The sequence below is a fragment of the Sorex fumeus genome, unplaced genomic scaffold (genome assembly GCF_029834395.1).
Source record: "Sorex fumeus unplaced genomic scaffold, SorFum_2.1 ptg000033l, whole genome shotgun sequence".
Taxonomy (NCBI): domain Eukaryota; kingdom Metazoa; phylum Chordata; class Mammalia; order Eulipotyphla; family Soricidae; genus Sorex; species Sorex fumeus.
The window spans coordinates 21,815,777-21,840,493 of record NW_026606090.1 but is presented as its reverse complement, the minus strand read 5'-3'; the positions used below and the strand labels follow the sequence as shown (position 1 = coordinate 21,840,493).

General features: G+C 53.6%; 1 protein-coding gene across 1 annotated transcript in view; it reads right to left on the bottom strand.

Annotated features, from left to right (window-relative positions):
• Positions 1–12,997: 12,997 nt before the first annotated feature.
• RAB11FIP1 (RAB11 family interacting protein 1) overlaps positions 12,998–24,717 on the bottom strand; it is a 35,091-nt gene continuing 23,371 nt past the window's right edge. The window contains exons 4-5 of the mRNA XM_056116943.1: positions 23,023–23,131; positions 12,998–13,768 (exon numbers count right to left, since the gene is read on the bottom strand). Coding sequence (XP_055972918.1) covers positions 13,550–13,768; positions 23,023–23,131 — 328 coding nt within the window. The 3' untranslated portion in view covers positions 12,998–13,549. The remainder of the gene's footprint in view (positions 13,769–23,022; positions 23,132–24,717) is intronic.

Sequence of the window (24,717 nt, the reverse complement as noted above, 5' to 3'; positions counted from 1 at the left end):
AGCTCAACCCGTTCCCCCTCCAAGGGACCCTGGTGAGGACAGCCAGGCGCGGGGGCAGGAGACTGCACTGTTCTCTTCCGGGAGCTGGTTTTTATAGTCTCCGAGTCTTGGGCCGTTGATGGGATTACACGGAGCCAGGGGGCCAGTTGGTGGGTGTGACCCCCGCCTACTGGAATATGGAGGATCTGGGTGGAGGATGCTCAGCCCCGATCTGAGTAGGCTTGGAGATCTCAGCCCCGGGCGGGACCCCGCTGCCACCCCCAAAGAAGAAAATCAAGAGGAAATCTCTAAAGATCGAACAGGGGCTGGGAGTTAGTATAGAGTTCGGGGCACATCCCTCATGTGGGGTGGATCTCCAGTGCCACCTGTTTCCCGGGCAGCCCAGAGACAGCCCTGGGGGATCCCCGCACCCCAAGCAGCATCACATCCTGGGGCCCTTCACGGAACCACTGGCCCAGTTGGTTGAGAATTGACAAGGGTCTGCTGAGCACCTTTGGGACACCCAAAGCAAATATATACAAATAAAGGTGTCGGCCCCTTCTTCCCACGCGCAGCCTCTCGCCTGATATCAGGCTGGAGCGATAGCACAGCGGGTAGGGCGTTTGCCTTACAAGCGGCCAACATGGCCGACCCGAGTTCGATTCCTCCGCCCCTCTCGGAGAGCCCGGCAAGCTACCGAGAGTATTCGATATGCCAGACACAGTAACAACAAAGTCTCCAATGGAGACGTTACTGGGCCCGCTCGAGCAAATCGACGATCAACGGGAGGGGCCTTTACCTTTACCTTACCTTAAGGTCCAGAAGACTGCTGACCCAGAAGGTGACAACCACTCCTCCTCTTATAGAAGCATCTCACCCAGGGCCCAGGAGGTTGGTACCGTGGGTAGGGTGTTTGCCTTGCAAGCGACATTCCATATGGTCCCCAAGATGCACCAGGAGTAATTCCTGGGTGCAGAACAGGAGTAACTCCCTGACTACTAACTGGCAAGCTCTCCCAAAAATGATTCCAATAGAAACTTTGTAAATTAAATTTTTTAAAAACAATTAAAAAGCAGAAGCATCTCACCCACTGTCACGAGGCTTTATTATGTGGGAGAACAAGATAATTGATTGCAGGGCTGAGTCCCGACTTTTAAACCACTCACCCCAGCACACAAGGGGCCTTTGTGCCTCAGCCTCGGGAGAGAGTGGGCTTCCCAGGCCCCTCTCCCGACCTCCCCACCAGTGTGAAGACTGCAGGGGATTTTCTCCCTTTTCGTGTAGATCTCGCAGCAAGCCAGAATTCTCGGGTTGGGAGGGAACACAGCCCTAAAGCAGCGTTATTTACCAGGAGTTTTTCTGCTTACTATCAAGAGAAATATCAGGGCTGGAGTGATAGCACTGTGGGCAAAGCTTGCATGCGGCTGACCCGGATTCAATTCCCAGCATTCCATACGGTCGCCGAGCACCTCCAGGAGTAATTCCTGAGCGCAGAACCAGGAGTAACCCCTGTGTACTGCTGGGTGTGACCCAAAAAGTAAAAAAAAAAAAAATCAGACTAGGAGGGGGGCCATGGTTGGGGGTGTTGGGGCCACAACCAGTGATGCCCAGGGCTCACTCCTAGCTCTGTGCTCGGGGAATACTCCTGGCAGTGCTTAGGGAACCAAATGTGGTGCCAGGGATCAATCTGGGGCCAGTTGCATGCAAGCAAGCAGCTGATGCTCAATAAAATCCTCTTGGTGCAATTTTGTGTGGATTTTCGACTTTTCTTCTTTCAAGTGAGATTCTACTATAGAATTTTCTTTGCATGACAGAAACCAGGGAAATCTGCTTTCCCTAACATGGCTCCTAGTCAAGAGGAAGAATGATTTTCATGCTCCGCCAGCGAGCCCCTGTCAGGAGTGGGGGGGTGACTCCCGGCCCCAGAACAGGCTGGAGGTGGGCGCGCGCCGGCTGGCCGGCAGATGGCACACTCTGCTAGGACACGCGCGTCAGGCAAGGCTCCGCTCTCCAGGGAAGGGCTGAGCGGGCTGGGGAAGGGTTGATCAGCCATCCTCTGGCAATAAGGACAGACGCGTTATTCCCGGCGCGTGCTCTGCAACTGCTAACTTTTTTTTTTTTGCTTTTTTTTTGGGGGGGTCACACCCGGTGGTACACAGGCACAGGGATTACTCCTGGCTCATGCGCTCAGGAATTACTCCTGGCGGTGCTCGGGGGACCATATGGGATGCTGGGAATCAAACCCGGGTCGGCTGCGTGCAAGGCAAACGCCCTACCTGCTGTGCTATCGAACTCTTTTGTGATCTTGACAGCAGTGATCTGTTCAGCAGATGCCCCTCCGGGCCCTCTCCTCAGCCCAGCCCCCTCACCTTGGAAAGGGGACACTTCGCTCTCTCGTTCAGCTGGTGTCGTGATGGCACCTGACACACAGACGCTTAAGGGCATCTGATGAGCCGTGACAGCAGGTCGCTGAGGAGGCTCTTGTAGTGGACAGCAGGCTTGCCTTGGGTCTGGTGGCCGGCGTTGGAGGCACTGAGGGAGAGATCCCTGAGTGCAGAGCCAGGAGGGGAAGGGAGGAAGGGAGGGAGGGAGGGAGGAGGGAAGGAAGGAAGGAAGGAAGGAAGGAAGGAAGGAAGGAAGGAAGGAAGGAGGGAGGGAGGGAGGGAGGGAAGGAGGTAGGGAGGGAGGGAGGGAGGAAGGGAGGGAGAGAAGAAGGGAGGGAGGGAGGGAAGGAGGGAGGGTGGGAGGAAGGGAGGGAGGGAGGGAGGAAGGAAGGGAGGGAGGAAGGGAGGGAGTCAGGGAGGGAGAGAAGAAGGGAGGGAGGGAAGAAGGGAGGGAGGGAAGAAGGGAGGGAGGGAGGGAGGGAGGGAGGGAGGGAAAGCAGGCAGGCAGCAGGCTGGCTACTGAGGAGACCCTTGAAAAGGCAGCCCATGCGGACCCGTGTTCTGTCAGAAGCCGACCAAGTCCTGTGAGGCCTGTCTGAGCCTGTGAGGTGCCACAGAGTTTCTCAGAGACCCGATCCTGGTCTAGACCAGGGCTCCTTCTCCTTAAAGTTCTCCCACCCCTTTGCACTTGACACATTTTCACACAGCTTTGGGTATACTGGTGCACACAATAGTAGACACGCCATATATTCTTTAAATTAAATTCATTTTATTTAGGAAATATGAGAGAAGAGAAACCCCCCATTAAGTGAAAAAGAGGATTTACACACCCCAAACTGGGATGTGAGCAAATCCAAAACGGAGTGTTGTAAGCCAAATGTTACTAATAACCATAAAGGAAGTTGCTCCGGGTGCCCAGTACTGCCGGGTCATCCCTGGCACTGCAGCAGCTCATCTTCGAGCACAGAACCACCACCCTGGAAGGCCCAGAGAGGTGGGGGGGAGATTCACTTTTTTGCTTTTTGGGTCACACCTGGCGATGCGGGTTACTCCTGGTTCTGCACTCAGGAATTACTCCTGGTGGTGCTCAGGGGACCATATGGGATGCTGGGAATCAAACTTGGGCCGGCCGTGTGCAAGGCAAACGCCCTACCTGCTGTGCTATTGCTCCAGCCCCTGAGAGATTCACTTTAAAGCATCTTAGCTTTTTCACATCATCCATATTCAGTTCCCACCCCCCACCCTGCATACACAAACTTCCAGAAGCTGAAGTCTAGAGCAGCTAGATTTTGTTTTGGGTTTTGTTGGGTTGTTTGGTTTGGTTTGGGGGCTACACCCTAGCCCCTAGTGTTTTGTTTTGTTTGCAGCACCAGGGTCTGAACCCAAACCTCGCCCTGAGAGCAGCCGGAAGGGATGATGCAGGGTGCTGGGAGTGAGCTCAGGCAGTGGAGGGCACTTCCTGTGTGTTAGCTTAAAGATTTCCAGGAGAGTGAGGAGTGATTATTTAGTCCTGATTATTAGGAGGAAGGCAGCAGGCCACGTGAGTTTGGGGGTCCTGGTTTCCAGCAGGGAGCAGGAGGTGGGCTGCCCTCCCCCCTCCCCCACATCATCAGGCACCTGAGCTCTGCAGGGGATCCCCCCTTTCCCCCAAGGCTGCAAGTGAGGTGCATCCAGGACGCCCTAAAGGCTGACCTCAGATGGTCTTCCTCCCAGGGGCCCAGAGGAACAAGCAGCATCCTGTCTGAAATATGGCTTTTTGGTTGGTTTGTTTGTTTTTGGGTCACACCCGGCAATGCTCAGGGTCACTCCTGGCTCTGCACTCAAGAATCACTCCTGGCATTGCTTGGGGGACCATATGAACTCGGGTCCGCTGTGTGCAAGGCAAACGCCTTCCCCACTGTACTATCATTCCAGCCCCTGCAATATGGCTTTTTTTCTTCTCTTCTTTTCTCTCTCTCACTCTTTTTTAAAGGGGCGGGGTAGGGGGGCACACCTGGTGACGCTCAGAGCTTACTCCTGGCTCTCCACTCGGGGCTCACGCCTAGAGGGGCTTGGGGCACCGTATGGAGTTCCAGGAATTGAACTTGGGTTGGCCATTGCAAGGCAAGCACCTTATCCACTGAACTCTCTCTCCAGCCTCCTCCTCCTCTTCTTCTTCTTCTTCTTCTTCTTCTTCTTCTTCTTCTTCTTCTTCTTCTTCTTCTTCTTCTTCTTCTTCTTCTTCTTCTTCTTCTCCTCCTCCTCCTCCTCCTCCTCCTCCTCCTCCTCCTCCTCCTCCTCCTCCTCCTCTTCTTCTTCTTCTTCTCTCTCTTTCTCTCCTCTCTCTTTCTTCTGCCTTCTCTTTCTCTCTCCCTTCTCCTCTCTCCTCTGTCTGTCTCTCCTTTCTCGGGAGGCCGCAGCTGGTGGTGCTCAGGGACTCCTGGCTCTGTGCTGGGTGTTGCTCCTGACAGTGTTCAGGGTAGGTACCACGCTGATGCCCAGGCCTCCTGCAGGCAAAGTGTGTGCCCTGTCCATTGAGCTAGCTCTCCAGTCCTCAACATTGTTTCCCTCCCTTTTTTAAAAAAAAAATCATTTTTATTGAGGGGCTGGAAAGATAGTACAGCAGGTAAGGTGCTTGCCTGGCACGTGGCCAACCTGGGTTCAAGCTCCAGCACCCTATAGGAACCCCTGAGCTTGCCAGGAGCGATTCCTAAGCCCAGAGCCAGGATTAAGTCCTGAGTACTGCTAGTGGGGCCCAAGAAATTTTCGTAAGAACTCATTTTTAGGGGCTGGAGTGATAGCACAGCGGGTAGGGCGTTTGCCTTGCACGCGGCTGACCCGGGTTCGATTCCCAGCATCCCATATGGTTCCCCAAGCACGGTCAGGAGTAATTCCTGAGTGCATGAACCAGAAGTAATCCCTGTGCATTGCTGGGTGTGATCCAAAAAAGCAAAAAAAAAAAAAAAAAAAAAAGAACTCATTTTTACTTTGGTATTGAAATAAAAAAAATACTATTAATCACACTTTCCATGCATCCACCAACACCTCCCATCCCTAGATCCTGCTTCCCGCCACCAGTGTCCCAAGACCCCTCCCATCTCCCCTCATAAGCTCATTTGCATAGATAAAATCTTTCACATTGATGAGGCCAAAAGTCCCAGCTGACTTTAAAGGAAAGGGTGTGACCCCGGACTTGGTTTCATTCTCTGTCATTTCACTCCGTTTCCAAGAACCTCGTCGCCTCTGCATTCGTGGAGGACTGTTCACTGAGGAGCTGGGTTTGGAGCCCGGAGTCTCACATGCGCCAGGCGCCCACTGCCCCTTGGGGGTCACGTGCCAGGCGCACATGATGTCTTCAGACTGGAACACCTCACAGAGGAGGCCTCCGACAACACAGCTCCCGTTCACGTAGACGGCGCATGAAGACAACCAGCCGGCAACTCGGCCCCTGCCTCTGCCTCACCTGAGCTTGACTTTTCCTTTCCTTTCCCCCTTTTTTGCAGGGACTCATCTAGCAGTGCTCAGGGGCCACTATTAGCGGTGCTTGGGGGATCGTGCCAGGGATCAAACTTGGGCTGCAGCATGCAGAGTATAGACTCCAGGCCTTTGATGGCCCCCAGACTGGCTCCATCTCCAGACAGGATTGCTGTATCTGGTCTCCACTCTCCCTGCACGATCTGATCATTCGTGATTCCAAGGGAATCAGAGCATTATCTCTTGGGAACCCAAAGTGACCCTAGACAAAGAGTGGGCAGACTTTTTCCCTATGGGGCCAGAGATGAAATGTTTATGTTTTGTGGATGACAGGGGTCTCTGTAACAGTCACTCAAACCTTCTGTTGTAACATCACAATTACATCAGCAAAAGAATATGGCTATATTCTGCCTGGACTCAGACATTGGGTTTGGGTGTGACTTTTATCATCATAGTATTACTGTAAGGGACTGGAGAGCTAGTATAGCAATTTCTTCCTTGCAAATGATAGACCCAGGTTCACTCCTTCAGCATTCCGTATGATAGTGAGCCCCTCCAAGGAGTGGTCTCGGAGCACAGAGCCAAGCCCTGAGCACAGCTGGGTGTGGTCCCAAACTTAAAAACGTTATTTTGATACATTTAACTCCTAGAAAATGTAAAAATTATTCTGGGAATGAGGATGTGGCAGTGGTTTTTAACAGTTGTACACCTGCAGACTGCCACTTGGAACCCAGAGACAATAAATTCATGGACCGGTAGCTGAGTATCATTCCTGTACATGGAGCGAGGGTCTGGGCACACCCACAGGCTGTGTGCCGGAGGCCCCGATTTGATTTCCTGGAACTGCCTGCTCTCTCCGAGCTCTGCCGGAGTGACCTGCGAGCCTGGATGAGCTTGTATGAGCTCAGTGAGGCTGGGGTCCAATCCCCAAGTGTAACCCCCAACCCCTGGAGTAATCCCCAAGCACATCGCCGCAAACCCAGCAGGCTGAACAAGGGAACTCCATGAATGAGGCCCAGGAGAATTACCATCCTTCCTTAGCTACTCACCATGGGAGCCCAGGCAAACTCAGGTTCTGAGGCCTCTGGAGGCTCAGCTTCTTCCTCTGCACACTGGTGAGTTAGGAAGAGTGCACAGCGCTGCTTGGAAATCCTGGAGATTCCACCCGCCAGCTCCATCAGGGTGCAGTATACGCAAGGACAGCTAGGGTCACCAAGGTGGCCTTTTCTGGGACTCTGTAAAACAGCTGGTCACTGGGAGGTCCATGGAGACTTTCTCCCCAAAGAGATCCCGTGACTTTGGGATATGAGTGTCCCATCCCAAAGCACTCAAGAGAGCCGATTCTGTTTTTCTTGGGGTGGGGGAGGGGCACACCTGTCAGTGCTCAACGCTTACTCCAGCATCAGAGCTCAGGTGCTCCTGATGGGGCTCAAGGGTTTTTTTTTTTTTTCAAATTTTTATTAGTGAAACACCATGAGGTACAGTTGTAGACTTACAAATTTTTGTGCTTGGGTTTCAATTATACAATGATTAAATACCCATCCCTCCACCAGTGCTCATTTCTCACCACCATGGATCCCAGTATCCCTCCCCCCATCCCCCCCATCCCACCCTGCCTCTGTGGCAGGGCATTCCCTTTTGTTCTCTCTCTCCTTTTGGGTGTTGTGGTTTGCAAAAGAGGCATTGAGTGGCAATCATGTTCCGTCTATAGTCTACTTTCAGCATACATCTCCCATCCTGGGAGGATCCTCCCAACACCCTTTATTTGGTGCTCCCTTCTCTATCTGAGCTGCCTTTTCCCCTAGCATGTGCGGCTGGCCTCCAAGCCATGGATTAAACCTCCTGGTACTTATCTCGGCTATTCTTTGGGGCTCAAGGGGTTTTATGAAGCGCCTCACCCACTGTACTATTTTTCTCCCCCGGAAGCCAGTTTAGAGCCTGGAATGACAGCTCCGGCTGTCCCAGAAGAAAGCAACAGAACCAGGAAGATGAAGCCTGAGAGGCATTTGCTTAGAGACAGGCTTCAGAGGCTGAAGGAACTCACGCTGCCCACGCTTGGGCGACTAAAGCGGGAGAACTCGGATCTGGGAGGTGGTTAAAGGACTGAGCAGGAGACAGTACAGCAGGGAGGGCCTTGCCTGGCATGGGCTGACCCAGGAGGGAGCCCCCGACTACGTGTGGTCACACCACCAAGAGTGATTCCTGAGTAGAGCCAGGAGTAAGCCCCGAGCACTGCTGAGTGGCTGTGGCCCAAACACAAAAACAAAACAAAAAGGGTTCGAGCACATGCCTGGTCTGCAGGAGACCCCAAGTCCAACCCCCTGCACAGCACTGCCCCCTAAAGCGCCGCTGGAGCTGCCCTGTTGGCCCCCAGCCTCACTGGCTCATGCATGGCCTTATCCCCCGGCCCGGAGAGGCCCTTGGTCCCTGAGGACTGCTTTGGGAACATCCCCTCAAAAATATGACAATGGCCCCCTGAAGGTGACTATTTTCTCATGGGGGGAGGCCAGGGTGCTCACGCAGGAAAACTCATTCTGACTGAGGTGACAGATAGTCTGAGAGCCAAGTGTCCCAGATCATGTAAGCAGTCAGCACTGCACTACTGGTGGGCGGGCGGAGAGAGGCCATGGGGGTCTCTTATTTCCCACCTGCTCCTGCATGGGGCATCAGCCTTGGGCATAAGGGGCAGAGCCTTCAATGTACTTTCTCTCAGACCCTTTTCACATTTTATTTGAGGCACTGTGATTTGCAATGCTGTTTGTGCTAGGGTTCATGCATGGAACATTCCAGCCCCACAACCCCCCCCCCCACTGTCTGGGTTCCCCGCTCACCCCCTCACCCACCCCCCACCACGGAGGGCTCAGTGCTGTAGGCCAGCTCTCAGGTCCTGCTGTCTCTGGCCATCGTTATTCCCCCTCCTAGGGCTGACCACCTCCCACTCATGAGAGCTCATTCTGCATCCGTCCCCCTCCTGCTGATTTCACTCTGCATGATGCTACGTGGTGGGCTGCACGCGTGTCCTTGCCTCGAGCCGAGCATATGCCGCTCTGTGTGTGCTAGTTTTCATATCTGGCTGGAGCCCCGCTTCTCAAACTGCGGTGGGAGCTGAAGCAGCAGTCGGGCAACACACAAGGGATTCGGCAACAGCCACACACTCAAAATCAACAACAAATGAATGAAGTGTAACAACTTGCCTGTGTTGCATTTGTTGGTGAAAAGGTTTTAAGGTGCAAAAATGTTTGCAAGTCCAGGACTAAAGACACGGAGACATTTACACAGATGTTGAGTGTGTGTTCCTGTCTTCATTTTATTTTTTTAAACTCTTTTTCAGTCATTTTTTAAACATAGGAGTACTATTTATCAGTATTTATTCTTATGGACTGGAGCGATAGCACAGCAGGTAGGGTGTTTGCCTTGCACAAGGCCGACCCGGGTTCAATTCCTCCATCCCTCTCGGAGAGCCTGGCAAGCTACCAAGAGGATCCCGCCCGCACGGCAAAGCCTGGCAAGCTCCCCATGGCGTATTCTATATGCCAAAAAACAGTAACAAGTCTCACAATGGAGACATTACTGGTGCCCGCTCGAGCAAATCGATGAACAACAGGAGGACAGTGCCATAGAGCTACTTATTCTTATAGCTGTTTAGGTAACATGATTACAACTGTATTAATACTTATGGTTCTGATGTACAGTTACTGTATCTTACCACCAAAGTGCCCAAGACCACCCAACTGTCTTGTCACTCTCAATCACTAGTTTTTCTTTTGTTTTGGGCCTTCCCCTGTTGCTCCCAGGGCTTACTCCTGGCTCTGCTCAGGGATCATCCTGGTACGGCCACATGCAAGGCAAGTGCCCTGCCCAATGTACTCTCTCTCAGACCCTCAAATCACTATTTTTACTTTTCATTATTGTAATTTATCTTAATATTTTTCTGCAGGGAGGGGGTTTGGGGCCATACCCAGCGATGCTCAAAGGTCAGTCACTCCTGGCTCTGCACTCAAGAATTACTCCTGGCACAGCTCGGAGGCTCAGGGGGACCATGTGGGATTCCGGGGATCAAACCTGGGTCAGCCTCAGGCAAGGAGACCACATCCTGCTGTACTATTGCTCTGGCCGCAGTTCATCATCTTTTTTTTTTTTTTCCTTTCTGGGTCACACCCAGCAATGCACAGGGGTTACTCCTGGCTTTGCACTCAGGAATTACTCCTGGTGGTGCTCAGGAGAACATATGGGATGCCGGGAATTGAACCTGGGTCGGCCGCGTGCAAGGCAAATGTCCTTCCCACTGTGCCATCACTCCAGCCCCTCATCTTCATTTTAAAAGTAATGCAACACAGACAGATGGCATGCACATAATGGAGTTACCTGTGGGTGGTGCAGAATTTAGAGTGAATCTGCTCACCCAAGACTGCCTGGCATTGCTCGGGAAAAATCTACAGACCAAAACTGTGGCCAGGAGTGGGGACGGGGCAGTGGGGACAGCGCTCCTCTGACCTGGACTGCCTGCAGCCCAAATCCTGGACTGGGAAGAAACAGGCTCAGTGGTTGGCACCTGGGTTCCCACACAGGGGCATTCAGAGATGACAATGGGGGAAAGCCACAGAGGGACCTTGATGTTCACTGGGTCAGAGGTACCTTCTGACAGGGTGCAGCCTTGGGCACAAGGGGCAGAGCCTTCAAGTGATGCTTTTAGGCCAAATGCCATGGTCCCTGTGTCACAGGGGAGGGACCCAGGATGCTTCATGCTCTGCAGGAGGAAGGACAGTTGGCAATAGTAGGTGAAGGGGCAGTAGCAGGAATCCATGCCACTCATCCTCGCTCCCCAGAGAGGCTCTGCTGGAAGACAGAGACATTTTTCTTGCCCCAGACATAACAGAGCCACAGGGTCGTCACTGAAAGGTAGGATCTTTTTATTTAGTGTTCTAGGAAATTTTAGGGTACTTCTTACAAATGAAAGCCAAGAAATCCCAAATTCCCGAAGTAGGAAATGATCCAATAATGCAAAACATGCTGGGGCTGCCTCAGTTGGAGGGAGGCCAAGGAGTTGGCAGCACCCAGATTAGACCAGAGAAAGCTGAGATGAGACCGTGGTGCCGTTGGGGGGAGGGCCGTCTCTCCCCCACCAACCTGATTCCTCTTTCAGGCATGAAGGATCATTAACTAGTATTTCTTTAAAAAAAAAAAAAAAGAAAGAAAGATATAAAGCAGCAGGGACCCACAGGAGGGAAGATCCAGAATGACTTCAAATGTGTCATGGCCTTCAACACAGGGAATGTGGCCGAGCCCTCAGCCCCTGTCCCCTCGGTGCCCCTGAGCTCCCACTGTCAGTCAAGCTGATTCACGTGTGGGTCTCCCAGCCCCGCCTCGCGGAGCCCATGTGCTGAGACAAAATCCAGCCACGGAGCGCATGTGCTGAGACAACATGCAAAGGGCTGGTCTTCTCACCCCTCCACTGGGCCACCCTGCCCATGGCTAACACAGGAATAAGGGGAGCAGTGGTAGGTGGCAGATCAAGAATAGCCGTTGTCAGCGGAATGCGATGATGTGAGACCACGAGGCAAAGGGTCGGGGGCATTTTCGGAAAATTGATCTCCAGTTTGCTGTGAGGGGGTTGTTCGGGATCAGATGCCTCCCTGCATACCCTGGGCTCTTCCTGCAGGCAGCCAGGCAAGGCCAAGGTCAGGGCTGCTGCCGTCTGTCCAGGCCACAGGGAGCTCCCAGAGCACCTCGCAGAGAGTAGCATTTGTGGGGAGGGGTGAGGCCCCGCTCTCCCGGGGCTGCGGGGCTGTTGGCCCCAGACCCCTGCCCATGGGTACAGACAGCATCCACTTCCCCTGCCTTAGCTGGTGGCTCAGAGCAGGCACAAACTTTCCCACCCTGTTCTCCTCCACTGCGCGTTCCTTGGGAATGGTTAACTCATCACCTTCAGGTTATCTGCCGTGCCAGGTGCAGGAATGCCACCAACATCCGTAGCAGCAGCAGACATAGCACAATGACCTTCATTCCCGGAGTTCCCAAGTGGCACTTCAGAGCACAGGCATTCACTCTTCTCCCCAGAGGCCCCGCTCTGACGTTCGCGAATACGTGAACTGACGTGCCTAAGGTCCGAGCAGCAGACTGTCTCCAAATCAACCACCTTCACGCACAACGCGTCTCCCCAGGCTCTTCAAAGGAGTGGGTTATCACAGTCGAAAATACATTGATATCAAGTAAAAAGAAAAAACAATTGCAAAATATATGTGTGTAATTTTTCAGAGTTCACGTGGCTATCCGGTTCTCCTCAGAGCTAAGTGAATGCATTTTAGAGGCTATAAAAACACACACATCATCTGAGAAGTAGGCAGCGGTCTCCAGTACTGCAGGAAGGTATTAAATAAAAGAGCCACAGAGAATGAAAAGTTAATTAGATAAGCTACAGGGTCATCCTTCAAATTAAAGTGCTCTAATGTTACTCATGTGGGAGCAAAGGCAATCCTGTGAGAAGGCATTTCGCTGCCGATCACCTCTCACAGGCGAGGCGAGACGCGGGGCCAGTAACTGGCCCCGTCCTGACGCCTGTCCACACGCTGCTGGCCTAGGACTTCTTCCCCCAGGAGAGATGTCAAGAGGTACGGAGATTCCATCACAACCAGGAGGGGAAAATGAGCAAAAAAGTACACCCCCCCAAAAAAAATTCCAATATCTGAATTAGGTCATGGGGCCATAGCAAGAATACAGTGGGAAGGTGTTTGCCCTGCACATGGTCGACCCGGGTTCGACCCGGCATTCCATACATAGGCCCCCCCCCCCCCCCCGGCACCGCCAGGAGTAATTCCTTAGTGCAAAGCCAGGAGCAATCACCAGGTGTGGCCCAAAAAACCAAAAATAGTATGTCTTGATCTAGTTTTTAATAGAGCAGCTATCTAGAAAATGGTATAATTTTGCTGCTCTTCACAATATCTAACAAAGGGGGAAATGCCTGGCAGTGTGCAAAGGAAACCAGGGGCCAGTAAAGGGAGCACTGGGGTTTGGGAAGCTCTTGGCCCCCGGTCCCTGAGCAAGGCACTGCCGAGGGCAGCCAGCCAGCAGGAACCTGCCACCTGCACAGAGGGACTCAGAGCGACTTCCCCGAGCAAAGTGCCAGGCACCCCTGGCTCCTGTTCCACCTCTCCAGTCTCTGGGCTGGCGAGAGCCGTGCAGAGCACATGCTGGACTGCGTGAATCACTGGAAGGCTGAGATGGGGAAAAACCTCCTGGTCAAAGCCAGGAGCGCGCGTGGGGGAGAAGCCCGGGGGTTTAGACGTGTTTGTTGCCATGTCCGAGGTCCTCCGAAGAAAGCACATGTAGCAGGGTGTCCGACACCCTTGGCATTTCACCCCAAGCTTTAATGACTAGGTGCTACACACGGTAAAATCTTAAAGAAAGAAAATCCCCAATGTTAAAAATACATTCATGCCTCCGGGCCATCCGAATCCCTAAGGCCGTGATCAGATGGTATGACCACATCTCGGTCAGGGCCTGAAATATTTACAGCACAGTTAAAGGCACAGCGGCATTTACAAATACAACCCCGAATGTACAGTAAGAGTCATTGTAATGATTAACCTGGCCTCGGTGGGTAGAACTGAGTCTTGCCAGATAAGGAGAGGGAGATGGTTTGGCGCCTGAGTGTGGTTATCAGCCTTCTGAGGCCCGACCTCAGGGGCAGCTGGGAGCAAAGTCTCCCGAGATGGCTCACGCTGGGGGCCGCCGGTTCACATCTTTCCTGCTTTCTTGCCGACCTGGGCTGGAACACGGAGGATGTTGGGGGTTTCTTCCATGACTCGCACCAGCAGGTTGTCGATGTAATCTTCCAGCTCTCGGACCTGAAACTCCTTCTTGCTTATTGCTTCCTTCTGCTTGAGGACCAGCTGGATCAGCTCATCGTGGGTTAGCTGTGCGTAGGCAAAAGCAGGGTCCGAGGGATTGTATTTCTGGCGAGAGGAGAGAGACGGAAGAGAAAGGGATAAAGTCAGCATTGGAGTCAAACATCTAAGAGAAATGCGTAAGAGGGAGACATGAATGTCACCGGGAGCTCAGGGTCTAACGGGAATGCCTTTGGCTCCAGTCTAGAACTGGCTGTTGACTGATGGTTGTTCACAGGACCAGAGACAGGCGGGGTTGGGGGGAAGGGACCGAGAGGGACTTTTGTTGTTTTAGCCCTGTGATCCTTTAAAAAGATAAAAGCCAGCGCTGGAGGGACAATACAGGGGTTGAGGCAGTTGCTCTGCATGCCGCTGACCCCCTGAGGTACCTGGCACCACGTATTAGGGTTCCCTGAGCACCACCAAAGGCACTTCTGAGCAGAAAGCCAGGCGGAGAACACACCTGAATGTGACCTTGATCTCCCTACCCACAAACAAAATTAAAAAACCAGAGGCACAGAGACGGTTCAGAAGGCCGAGAGTATGCTTCCCACGCGGAAGGATCAGGCTGACCCTCAGCCCACAGGATCGGTCAATCACCGGAGCAGCCACCGGTGGCACCGACCTGAAGGCCAGAAATTGGGGCGGAGACAGTACAGAGATGGCTGCCTCGCACGGGGCCCATCTGGGCTTGATCCCTGGCAAAGAGGAACTCAGCCGACTTCCCCTAGCTGAGTGTCAAGCGCCTCTGGTTCCTGTTCTACCTTTCCCGTCTCTGTGGCTGTCCCCCGAGAGTCCCACCAGGAGGGAACCCTGAGCGCAGAGCCGCTGAGCGTGGCCCCCAGACAAATGAACAGAAAGGATGAAGTCACGCAATTGCGGCTCGGGAAAGTACAGGGGTGGAAGCTTGCCGGAGGGTGGGACAGCTCCAGGAAGGGACCCGACAATGAGGGAAGCGGTCACTGGCCAGGGCAAGGGCTGAAAAGAGGCTGGGGGACTGCAGGATCCCCCTCAGTAACAGCGGGGCGGGGCGGGGGGGGGGAGCAAGCAGGAGGGGGCGGGGCAGGGGCGTGGCATGGATAGAGAGAAGGACACGGGTGAAAGGTGTGCCTGAAACTCAAGCATGAATCACCTGGTCACTTTGTGATTCAGTGATTCACTTAAGACGAAAGAAAACAGAAAAACCACAAAGACAGGGAAGGAGCATCATAGCCCTAAGGCGGGGCTGGGGGTCCAGGATCTAGCGCAAAGGCACAGGGGTCTGTGGAGAGCCTGGGGCCGGAGGGGCAGGAACCACCCTCTCTCCCATCTCCCAGCCATCCCGGTGACGGTGACAGCAGGGGCAGGCACAGAGCAGGAGAGGCAGGAGCCCGTCCCCCCACCCCCAACACACACACACACACACACACACACACACACACACACACACACACACAGGTGCTGCTGCACCATCAGTGGTAACAACTCAGAAGAAACACAGAGAAAGCTGAACTGCAACCCCTGACCCCCTCCAGCTTTGGAAGTAGAAAGAAACAGGGTCTGGGTATGGTGGGGGTGGCCCAGCCCAGCAGCGGGAGGCTGGGGATTCCATCTCTAGAGCCACCGAAATAACAAGAAAAAACAAGAAAACAGGGTCCCAACCTCAGGCCACAGACAGTGCTGCTGGTACAGCCCCGGGGCGACCAGGCCTCACAGGAAGCCTTGGGGAGACGAGCTCTGCCAGCCAAGCCAGGGCAGCTGCAGGGGCCCACTGCAGCCAGCACGCTCTGCACGCAGGAGTGCTGGGATCAGTCCCTGAGTGATGCAGGACCGACCCCTGCCCGCCTCGCCCAAGGACAGAACCATCCTGTCCTAACAAGGCAGCAGAAGCCAGTGATAGCAAACCAGCTTCAAAACCCACACCACCATTTCCCCATAAAACACCTCAATTAAGTTGGGCTCAGTAAGGCTGGTCCCATTTCAACCGACCCCACTTTTGTTTCGGGAATCCAAGGAGCCCTTCATGGGCCACTCCTCATGATTTGGTCTCTAATTGGCCACTTTCCGAACAATCTTCAACCCAGACAGAAAGCTGGTACCTGGGAGAGTTGTAAAGAACGCCAGGGGGTTAGGGGACGATGCTCTCAAGGGTGGGGAGGGCTGGGGCTCCAGGCCCCCTCCTGCCCCACATGGTCCCCGGGCCCCACCAGGCATGGCTCCGGAGTAGCCCCTGGAGAGCTGTCAGGTGTGCACCGCACCTGTTGGTCTGTGAGCTGTGTCTCTACGGGGTGTCCTACTGGACACACACTAGGGCCGGGGAGGGCTCAGTGAAAGACCCCCCCCCCCCCCCCCTCGCGCAGGTGGTCAGAAGCTCGCAGGCCCGAGCGGCCTCTCCTTGGGGATTCCCAGAGTCACAGCAGCGTGAGCCCAGCGTGCCGGAGCTGAGCGTGCCAGCCCCAGTGTCTGCTGTCGCAAGGGACAGGAAGAAAAGGGAGAAGCCCAAGAACGCTTATGACAAAGAGAAAGTTAAAAAGAGGAACCAGAGAGTGCAGTGAGCTGAGCACAGGCTGAAGTGACACTGGGAGCACTCCCTTGTGCCCCTCACACCAAGAGTACTCCCGCACGCCAAGAGTACTCCCTCATGGCAAGAACACTCCCTCGTGCCAAGAGCACTTCCTCATGCCAAGAGTACTCCCTCATGGCCCACATGCCAAGAGTACTCCCTGAGCTTATGCCGAGAGTACTCCCTCACACCAAGAGTACACCCTGAGCTCACGCCAAGAATACTCCCTGAGCTCTTCCAAACCAAGACCCCTCAAAACAAAACATAAGTGATTTTTTAAAAAATTGTAGGCTGTTTGCTAAAAATCGCCAAGAAGATGTGTCTCAAGGGCAAATGAAAAGGAGAAAAAAAATAATTAAAAAATACACATTCGGGGCCAGGAAGAGATCTCGAAAGACTGGTATGTAAGTGTAGCATGTGTGGACCCTGCGCTAGATCCCCAAAACCACATGCCACCCTACCCTAACATGACGCCCTGGAGAGCCCCAGGTGCTGCAGGGTGTGGCTTTGATGACCCCCAGCACCACTGAAACCCCCAAATATCAACAATACCCTTTATCATAGACTTCCTTCAAGGATTTTTGGGGGCCACACTGGTGATGCTCAGGGGTGACTCCTGGCTCTGCACTCAGGAATTACTCCTGGCAGAGCTCAGGGGACCATATGGGATGCTTGGGATCGAACCCTGGTCAGCTGCATGCAAGGCAAGCCTTACCCGCTGTGCTCTCTCTCCAGACCCTCCTTCGAGGAGTTTTAGAATGGCTTTTTAAGGATGTCTTTTGCCTTCATGTGAGTGTTCCCATTTTTTGAGGGGAGGCCCTTCCCGGCATGTGGCTGGGATCCCTGTGGCACCTGGGGCTGAGCCCGGGCCTGTGCCCTGAGCAGGCACTCCCTTGAGCACTCCCTGGCACCCTCCCGTCTAGTTTACATATTAGCAATGATATGAATTCAGATTCACGTCCAGTTTTTCCATATGACAGCTGATTAGTTGGATCTAAGAATTTACATGACCTTAAAATAAGTTTTTGTTTTTTTTTTGCTTTTTTGGGTCATATCCGGTGATGCTCAGGGGTTACTCCTGGCTTTGCACTCAGGAATTACCCCGGTGGTGCTCGGCGGACCATAAGGGATGCTGGGAATAGAACCCGGGTCGGCCGCGTGCAAGGCAAACGCCCTACCCACTGTGCTATCACTCCAGCCTCAAAATAAGTGTTTTTAAAACTTTACGTGATTTAAAATTTTAAGTGTGTGCAAAGTGCAAGCTGTTAAGCTACCTGGGTTAATAACACACTCCGGGTCATAAATTGTCTACAAAAGAGATGGTGGGCCTAACACAATAACCAACAAAACTTTATTATTATATAGTAATAATCCGCTAGCTTCTCATAACTTTACCTAAGAACCTTTGCGACTTCTTTCCCTAACCTCTTACTTCGCAACATTTCTAAAGAGTCGTGCTTTTATTTCTTAAAAGAAAAACGTCTATGCCCTAGAACAAAGGACCTATTATAGAGCAAGCTAAGAGCAGGCTCCAGGAAGCTTCCCATGATTACCCTGGGTATTTATTAGGTATGAGCCAGGCTGAGCGGCAGTGGGGGGGAGGGGGGGGCCTGCAAACCAGAAGCAAAAGAGCAGCAGTGGCCTTTGTTTTCAGGGCAAGTAATTCCCCTAATCAGGGGCTCTTAAGAGATAAGCTCCTGAGCTTTGAAGCGTAAAGGAGCAGCCAAAGATCTCTTTTTTTGTTTGCTTGTTTGGGGGCCACACTGGCTGTTGCTCAGAGCTTACTCCTGGCTCTGCACTCAGGAATCACTCTTGGTGGTGCTCAGGGACCATATGGGATGGCGGGGACTGAACCCGGGTCAGCATCACCCTCCCCAATCGCTCCAGCCCCAGCGGCCCAAAGTCGTGTTCACTTTCCAAAGGCTGAGTTTGCGCTTATTTTGGACCGCTCTATTCCACAGTAAGAGGATGAGAACGTGGCCTAAAGGCTGCAAATGACTCTAGCGGTCATCTGTGCCCTTTTAAGGATGTTGTTCAGCCCCATTTCTTAGCAAACATCCCTACCTCCAGAATAAAGAAGATCTGCCACTCGTAGTTTGGTTTGGTTTTGTTCTGGCCACACCTGGAGGTCATCAGGGCATATTCCAGGCTGTGCTCAGGGACCATGTCAAGGTGGATACAGGAGACCACGTGTGGTGCCGGGAACTGAACCAGGGTCGACGACATGCAATGCAAGCACCCTGCCCACTGCACTATTTCTCTGCCCCCAGTGCTGCCTCTTCCAGATGTAACAAGTACAGAAGCCAGCTGAGTTATGGCTCAGTGTTAGCCCCTGTCAGTAGTCCTACAATAGAAGGGAAAGGAGGGAGGCCGGGGGACATGAATTTGATTCCAGCACCGATTCCTGGTACTGAGGATCTTTTGGTCCTGCTCCCAGGGCTACAGGTACAATGGAGCACCAACCACCCAAGCACTTGGAAAAATGCTTGCAAGGCTGGGGACAAGGCTGAGCAACAGAGTGCTTGCTGCCCGTGAGGCCCTGGGTTCAATCCTCAGCAACACACACACACACACACACACACACACACACACACAACAATAACAACACTCACAAAAACGAAGGAGATGCAAACAAAGTTTTAATTAAAAAAATGATGGAAAGATAGTACCAGGTTAAGTCACTTGCTTTTCACTGACCCATTCAGTACTCCCGTATCCCTGAGTACTGCCAGGAGTAACTACTGAGCTCCTACTTTGGAGTAAGCCCTGGGGACTGTTGGGTATGGTACTAAAACCAAAAATAAATAAATAATAATAGCACGGCACTGTCCTCCCCCATTGTTCATTGATTTGCTCGAGCAGGCCCAGTAACGTCTCCATTGTGAGGCTTGTTGTTACTGTGTTTGGCATACTGAATACGTCACGGGGAGCTTGCCAGGCTGTGCTGTGCCGTGCGGGCGAGATACTCTCGGTAGCTTGCCGGGCTCTCCGGGAGGGGCGGAGGAATTGAACCTGGCTCGGCCAGGCTGGCCGCGCACAAGGCAAACGCCCTACTGCTGTGCTAATAGAGAAAAATTAAAAAGTGGTCAGAAAGTTAGTACAGAGGGTAAGGTGTTTGCCTTGCAAGTAGCCGACCTGGTTCGATCCCTGGCACCTCATGTGGTCCCTGAGCCTACTAGGAGTGAGCCCCGAGCATGGTTGGGTGTGGCACAAAAAAAAACAAAACAAAAAAAATAGGATAAGTGAAAAATAAAGTAAACGAAAAACTAGGGGTGGGGATCACATGCTCTCTGCATCAGTGTTTGTAGTGACAAAGAAACTAATGTTCAGGTTCAGGCACAAGCTTTCCATGGAGGCAACTCGGGTTCAATTCCCAGGGGCGGCAGGAGTCAGAAGCAGCCCCAGGCGCCACTGGGTGTGGCCAACACTGGAAACACAAAGCCTAGTTGACGTCTTGGCATCCCTGGGTCAGGAAAATCTAAGAATGAGAGTTTCCTGGGCCCTGACCCCCAAACAGCGATACATTGATTCCTATAGACCCAGCAGACAGGAAATTCCTCTTTCGTATCTGCTACACAAACACATCCTTGTCCACTAACTGCCATCCCTGTCTCTGTAAACCCTACTCCCCCAGCTCATGTGACAATGAGGCGAAGAGAGATTCTGGGCAGACAATAGGTCACCATGAGAGGGAGAGGGGGAGGGGGGGAGTGGCGGAAGAGGGAGAGGAAGAGAGGAGGGGGGGGAGAGGGAGGAAGAGAGAGGGAGAGAGGGAGGAGGAGAGAGAGGGACCGACCGAGGGAGGGAGGAAGGAAGGGAGGGAGGGAGGGGGGGGAGAGAGAGAGAGAGAGAGAGACAGACAGACAGACAGACAGACAGACAGACCAGCTACCGAGGAGCTGCCCGTGCTTCTCAGAGAGAAGGGACCCTCGCACCCAGCAACTGGCTTCCTAAGATTTAGTATCCTAGGAGGAGGGGAGATGAGCTGGGTCAGAAAGTGTTCCTGATACAAAGTCTCATTTACAGGAAACAAAACCGGGAACAACCCTAACTATACAATAAAGGGGAATGGCGAGGTCAATATTACGATAAGCACTTCCAAGAATATTAAGAGGCAACCTGCACAGATGCACATGACTGAAAGAGAACTTGGAGGGTTCCACCGGAGAGTCCCCAGCGGGTCCTAACCCAGTGCCTGCAGAGGAGCGGGCAAATCGATGCCCCACTCACTTCTGAGTACGTATGAAGGAAACACCAGCAACCTGCACCGGGCCCCTGGAGACACCACGTTGCTCAGTCGCCCTGAGGGAAGGCGCTGGGAGGCTGGGACTCTTGTCTGACGCCACGCAGGGCTGTCATTTACTTAATTCCTGCCCAGAATGCAAAACCTCACCAGACCCCGGGGAAACATCCAAAACTCCAGCATGAAGAAAATCCTATAGAACGTGCAGTGACAATTCTTTTAAAATACCAGTGTCTCGGGCTGGAGAGAGATAGTTTGGTGAGTAGGGCACTTGCCTTGCACGCGGCAGCCACGGATTCAGTCCCTGGCAACTCATGTGGCCACTCAAGCACCACCGGGGGGCGAGTGCAAAGCCAGAAGTGACCCCTGGGCACCACTAGGTGTGGTCCAACCCCCCACCTGGCAGCCTCCTAAAGTCAACGTCTTGGACACAAAGCTAGTTCTGCCTTGCACGTGGCCAACCCCGGCTCGATCCCCAGCACCATGTGGTCCCGGGCACCACTGGGCTTTGCCCCTGCCTCGTCTCCCCACACACTGCCAATGTCTTCAAAGACCAAAGCTGGATCCTAAAAGCTCACTTCGTATGCTGACAAATGGCAACCAGAACTCCTATGGGTGGCGATTACACAATAGTAGATTTTTACCTCTCCAAACACAAATACAAAGCACACTCCAGCAACAACTGGTAAAAGCACAGTGGTAGGACATTTGCCTTGCGCGCAGCCAGCCCTGCTAACCCGAGTTCGATTCCTCCGCCCCTCTCGGAGAGCCCGGCAAGCTACCGAGAGTATCTCACCCACACAGCCTGCCAAGCTCCCCGTGACGTATTCGATATGCCAAACACATTAACAACAAGTTTCACAATGGAGATGTTACTGGGCCCGCTTGAACAAATCGATGAACAATGGGAGGACAGTGCTACAGTGCTACATAAAAAAAAGAGAGGTGACATCAATTTGAAATGTTTTAGATTTTGAGTGTTACTGTTTTTATGGTTGTGGGACCACACCCAGTGGGGTCAGGAATTGAACCCAGGAAGTTGCCTTCCATGGCTCTGCTCCTCAGCCCTATACCTGACCCCTCAATAGCCGATTCTTCATTTTTAATTTTGAGGGGCCACATGCTTCAGTGCTCAGGGCTTACTCCTAGATCTGAGCTCAGGGATCAGTAGTCCTGGAGGGGTTCAGGGGACCACGTAGGGTGCCAGGGATCGAACTGGGGTTGGCCACATGCAAGGCAAGTGCCCTAGGTGCTGTATTATCAGTCCAGTCCCAATGTCCTTATAATGAAGAATCACCCGCCAGGGGACAGGGATGTGGCAGGTGTGTGGCCCTAAGACCAAGCTCCAGCAATGCCCCATATCACTGAGGGCTGCCACTGTGATCCCAGCACTCAGGTGAGCAAAGCAACCAGCTGTGTGCACCCAGAATCCAAGTGTGTGAACAACAAAAAAGGAAAAATAATAACTACACATCACAGTGGGTAGGACATTTGCCTTGCAAGCGGCCAACATGGCTGACCCAAGTTCGATTCCTCCACCCCTCTCAGAGAACCCGGCAAACTACTGAGAGTATCTCGCCTGGAAGGCAAAGCCTGGCAAGCTACCTGTGACATATTCGATATGCCAAACACAGTAACAATTGTCACAATGGAGACGTTACTGGGCCCGCTCGAGGAAATCGATGAACAACAGGAAGACAGTGACAGTGACACATCAGAGTATTTCGAGACAATGAAGGGCACGGTGCATACAACATACATTCAGTTCAGTAGAAACACCAGGCATGCTCACACACACACACACACACACACACACACACACACACACACACACACACAGGGTTGGGGTGGGGGTCCTACAGGGGAGAAGGGTGGGAATGACAAGGCAGCTCTGGTAAACTGACAGGTCCAGGGGGATGACAAACATTGTGGCCAGAACATATCCAGGACCCCGGAAGATGCATGAAACTGACAGTACTAACCCCACAGAGAAATACTTTCCTGATATGTGCTGACCTGTGACAACCTCACACCCGTAGATTAAGAGAGTAGTAACACCAATAAAATCCAACAGTTATAACAACGTGCTAAAGAAAAGGTAGGTGAGGTCTCCGTTGTGTGATGGGTTCAGACTGCTGGTGGCAGCAACTAAAGACCACAGCAAGTGAGGCTGAGAAAGAGTGACCCTACACAAGGGTTCTTTGTCCTGATTTTACAACTTTTTTGACGTTCAAAATTATTTCAAAATAGTTACCGAGAAAAGTGTATCTGGGCCACGAGTACAAGAATTTGACATTCTCGTGAAAAGATATAAAAGCAAACATGGGAAAATAAAATGTTGATTTGACTGGGCCAGCAGAACTTAGATCTTGTTGCTACACACAGACCCACACCCCACACACACACCCAGATCCAATAATGACTAAATAAGTAATTATCCAAGGGAAAAGTGTCACGACAAAGATCACCCAAAGACAACATGTGACCCACCAATGGTCATTACCCCCCTCCTAGGTAACAGCCCCAGGGGAGACACACCTTCATCAGAGCTTCGTTGATCAATTTCTCGCTGATGACGGTGGCAGTTCCCAGGCTGGAGTTTGCGATCTTGGTGGCTGTCGTGTTCATCGGCTTCACAGGATGGGGTCTAAAGAGAAGGAAGGAGAGTCTTCAGACCATCCTCTGATGCTTCCAGCCAAGAAAGCTCTTGAGGACTGTCCACAGAGGAGTGAGGCGGGGACACAGAGCGGCGATACACACCACATCCCCAGCGAGAGGAAAGAGCTGCCCCGAGTGGCCACCTGCACACTGGGGGTCAGGCGTCCTTACCTCAGTGTCCGAGAAACACAGCACAGAGGTGGTGGTGCGGCCCGGAACCCTACCCAGCAGTGCTCAGGGGCCCCCCAGGGTTCTATATGTCAGGAACCGATCCCAGTGGTACCTGGGCGGTCATGCAGTGCCAGAGACCAAACCCTGGGTCTCCGCCTAAGGGACATGCACACGGGCCTGAGGCTCTCGCCAGCCCCAAGATTATTTTCAGAAGCCTCTAGAGTCTCGGAATCCAGTTGTTCCCGCTGTTCCTCAAAACGAAAGAATGTGCCCCAAACACCAGTTTTCTGCCTGGTGGAGCCTGGAGGCAGCGGGGGGGGGGGGGGGGGGGGGGGCGAGCTGGGTTCTGCTCCCCGAGCGGGAGGGTGCTGGTCTCAGTGCACCCGCAGCTCTGGCCCAACAGAACCACTCCTGCACTGTTCCGCCCGCCACAGGCCTCAGTGGGAAGGACAGCCGCGACTTTCCTGCCACAGAGCCAGAGCTGTCTCCAGGGCTGCCCGCCCGCGCTGCCCTCTGAGGACAGGCCCAGCAGCCAAACGCAGCCGTGTTGTTGGCGTCACCAGAAGAGCGGGAAAGGCGGGAGCCGGAGCCTTGGCAGGCGTGAGCGAGCAGGGGGCTTGGTGTGGGCCACACCGGGCGGCCACGCACAGCGATGCAAAGACCCGCCCGTCTCACCTGTGCTCGGCTGCCTCTGAGGGGGAGACCCGGGCCTGAAGCAGCGGCTTCCTCTTGCTAGAAGGTTCCGCTTTGCCCTCTGCTGTGGCTTTTTTTTGAGATTCTGCGGTGCTGAGGCGGGGAGTGTCAGAGTGTGGGGAGCGGGGAAAAGGGGGTGCGGCAGGACAGGTCTCGGGAGAGCGGGGGCTGGCGACAGGGGAGACTGGGGCCATGCCACGGGGGCAGCTGGGCACCTCCACCACCTCCCCACCACCCCTGGGGCCAGTGCCGGCATCTGCGTCAGGGGTAGTGACCACCCCACCCGCCCTGCGTGTGCCTCCATCTCCCTCCGGGGGATCGAATCTCTCATCGTCCGAGGCGACTTCAGGGATGGAAGGGAGACTCGAGTCCGGGCCGCCTTCGCGGGCCCCGGCTCTGCTCTGGGTCCCCGGGCCGCCTTCCGAGGGCGCTTCCCCGGGGGAGAGGCCCGGCTCGGCAGAACGCTCCCCGCCCGCCAGGGTCGGCTCCTGGGAGTCCTCCCCACCTGGACTGGGCCCCTGCCCCTCTTCCCCTTCTGTAATAGGCCACTCGGAGAAGGACACGCGCTTCTTGGCCTTCCTCCCGCCCTCGGAGGGGTCTCCCGTGGGGAGTGGAGGTGCCACGGCAGAAGCCGTGGCGGGGGTCCTACCCCTGTCTGCAAAAGCCCTGGGCTGCCCCTCGCTGTCCGGGCTGTCCTCCCCCGAGGGCTCC